Source organism: Carassius auratus, unplaced genomic scaffold (assembly GCF_003368295.1).
Source record: "Carassius auratus strain Wakin unplaced genomic scaffold, ASM336829v1 scaf_tig00215412, whole genome shotgun sequence".
NCBI lineage: Eukaryota > Metazoa > Chordata > Actinopteri > Cypriniformes > Cyprinidae > Carassius > Carassius auratus.
In genome coordinates, this window is record NW_020528077.1 from 189,882 (window position 1) to 193,058 (window position 3,177).

At 41.8% G+C, this 3,177-nt stretch overlaps 1 protein-coding gene across 1 annotated transcript; it reads right to left on the minus strand.

Moving 5' to 3' along the window:
- Nucleotides 1-423: 423 nt before the first annotated feature.
- LOC113094616 (chymotrypsin-like protease CTRL-1) lies at nt 424-2,683 on the minus strand. The gene is made up of 6 exons (XM_026260211.1): nt 2,629-2,683; nt 2,292-2,312; nt 2,044-2,209; nt 1,441-1,709; nt 1,229-1,353; nt 424-696 (listed from the first exon to the last, which is right to left on the minus strand). The coding sequence occupies exons 1-6, from the start codon at nt 2,681-2,683 to the stop codon at nt 424-426; spliced, it is 909 nt and encodes a 302-aa protein (XP_026115996.1).
- Nucleotides 2,684-3,177: the final 494 nt, after the last annotated feature.

The window sequence follows — 3,177 nt, forward strand, 5'->3', positions numbered from 1 at the left end:
GCTTAAAGCATGTCTGTGTCATGACTTTATTAACTCATTATTAACTACCCACTAACACCAACGTGTACAGTAGCTTGTCACCACGTTATTATGTCATGACTTTACTTGAGGGGCATATCATAATTAATTCACTATTACCTACTTACTAAATTTAGCTCATGATTAAATAGAAACTTTCTATCAAACACACAAGTAGTACAAGGAGTATTCAGCCAGATTCATTTAATTTGCCCCAAAATGGAAATGGATGCATTAATTATCAAACATTAACAAAGCTTTTGAATACTAGTACATTTCTAGAGTGATAAAGATCAAATGACAAATACAATAATATAACTGCTCATTTCTCATATTTATGAGTGCATTTACAGCCGAACTGTCCTCTTTATCAAACAACCCTGAGGATTACGTTTCAATCACTCTTTAGGAAGTGAGAAAGATGGAGACTGTGAGAGAAAGAGGGAATAGGAGGAGGTGGGAAACACTTCTGAAGTTGGAGTTGGATGCTGCACTGAATGCAACAAATCCAGGCGGGTTGCTGCCCGTGTAAGACTTGATCCAGTCCTGATACTGAGAGACTCTGGCGAACCCATTGGGATGTTTGGGGTCATCACACGGGACTCTTATAAAGCTCACAATGCCAGACTGAATCCACAGGGGGCCGTTCCTGATGAGCATGGGACCTCCAGAGTCTCCCTGTATTGAGACACATTCAACATTTATATCTGTGACATTACACAATGAAATGGAAATGCACGCTTCAAAGAGAATGACGTGTCTCCCGGAGCCTATTAGTATACTGTACTACAGTACGGTAGTGACGTCATGGGCTGTCGCCGGCCAACGTATTGTTGGTGTTTTTCAATGTATGCTTCAACACCGGTCACAACGAGACGTTCCCCATAGTGACCCCTAGAGGACGCAGTTTGAAGTTCCCTTGAAAGGTAAATAACATTGTGATTGGAACAGTCTGAATAATACAATTTGAATATGCTACATTTCATTATTTGGACTTGATTAAAGCATTAAAAGCCAGTCTGGCCATGCAAGGCTTCGGACGTCATCAATGACGTCATTGCTCTAAAGCAATCCAAGCCTCGATACGTGCAAACGTTAAATCACTACAGATGGCCGACATTTCGGTGCATCCCTAGTCGTAGTGTATGAGTTTAAGACTGGGCTTAATTAAGCAACACGGTTGGCAGTGTAAAGTTTGCAGGTGTCTTACCGGACATGCACTTTTCCCTTGCTTTCCAGCACAAATCATATTGCTTGTGATGTTCCCGCCATAAGAATTATTACAGTCAGTGTTGTTCACTACTGTCATCATCACCTCCTGCAGCATATCTGACCCTGGGCCTGTGACACAGACCAGAGCACACTTTAAATGGCTTTAATAAAATAACTTCTAGTACAACTGTCAAGTAAATGTTCCCTCACCTTCTTGCTGTAGTCTTCCCCATCCAGTGACCCAGCTCTCCGTCCCTCCACCAAACACACTCCCAGCCGCTGCCAGACAGACCGGCTTAATGTAATCAGAGAAAGTCACAGAGGAGGAGAGCTGGACCAGGGCTATATCGTTGTCAAAGGGAGGACCGCTATAGCCAGGATGGTTGATGATTCGGCTCGCTCTCCTGGACATCTCATTAGCGTTTGATCCAGATTGACTCAGACGACCGAAGTACATCACAGTGTCAGACACACCGGCACTGTAAATAGAGAAAGTCTGCTTTAATACCACTATTATCCATCTACAAATGTATATTAAAGTCCCTCTGTAGTCTAAATTGTATAATTTTAAAACTTAAATATTTAAATGTCATTAAAAAAAGCACCGTCCTTCAGATGAGACGTTAAACCAAGGTCCTGAGTCTCTGTGGTCATAAAAAATCCCCTCATATGATTGTAAAGTGCTTTGGGTTTACAGCAATATACAATAAAACACTATATATAAATGTCTCTTTCATTCATTCATTCATTCATAAACAAAACTTGATTTCCCTACGGGGGACTTTAATCTTATTTAAGCACTAAACGTCACACCTCTGGAAGCAGTGTGCTGCAGATAACACCCAGTCTTTATTGATGAGAGTCCCGCCACAGTTATGTCCAAACCCAATGACATGAATGCTGACCTGCCACGGCCAAGCCCCTGCCGTCGCATTCCCTCCTCCGAATATCTTGTTATTGAGAGGGGCTCGACCACATACTGATGACAGAAAGACAGATATGACCTTTCCTTCATTAAAGACACACTCTGTGAGATTCAGGGTCATTATGAGACGACTCACCATCTAACTGGCTGAGTGAACCTGTGTGAAAGACACAGACAGAGTCAGCAGACAGTCATCCAGACACAGCTGATCAACTGGTTTGTGTAGCTCACACACTATTACACCTGTTCATCTGCACAGGTGCATACCGGCATGAACACAAGATAACACCCTTCAGCTGAATAATGGGGCTGTTAACTAAATGGTTTTTACAGTCATGAGAGATTTAAAACTGGTACGTGTTTACAAAGGTCTTTAGGAAATAAATGGCTTGTCAGGTAATGAACAAATGAAACAAATACTATTACATTTGCACCTGTTTTTGTCATGTTGTAGGCTTCTTGTAAGCTCTCACCTGTTATGTAGAGAAGTGTGATGACAGAAACACTCAAAGCGCTGTTGAACTTCATCCTTCTGCTCTGTGATCTGCTGTTTCTCCACTCTCAGCTTTCTGATCAGATGGAAAACAAGAACCACCGCTTATATCAAGAGTTCTCTGCCCACACCACTCCCATCATCTCTGAATTATATTTTCAGAAAAAAAAAAACACTTATCTTGAACTCTTGAACTCAGAAGCACGTACAACACACAAACACAGGCACGCACACACACACGCACGCACGCACACGCACACACACACACACACACACTCACACACACACACACGTTTGTTTCTGTGTAAAGTGTGTTCATCCCATAGGTGTAATGGTTTTTATACTGTACAAACTGTATATTCTATGGCCCTTCACCAACCCTACACCTAACCCTAACCCTCACAGGAAACTTTGTGCATTTTTACTTTCTCAAAAAAACTCATTCTGTATGATTTATAAGTGTTTTGAAAAATGGGGACATGGGTTATGTCCTCATAAGTCACCCTCTCCTTGTAATACCTGTGTCATA

Bases quoted from the DNA above. Each gene is read 5' to 3' on its own strand.
- LOC113094616 (XM_026260211.1), bottom strand. From the start codon at position 2,683: ATGAAGTTCAACAGCGCTTTGAGTGTTTCTGTCATCACACTTCTCTAC. The intron at 1,354-1,440 runs GTGAGGGAACAT...TCACAGGCCCAG, and splicing joins GGGAAGACTACAGCAAGAAG to GGTCAGATATGCTGCAGGAG. The intron at 697-1,228 runs GTAAGACACCTG...GTCTCAATACAG, and splicing joins AAGGGAAAAGTGCATGTCCG to GGAGACTCTGGAGGTCCCAT.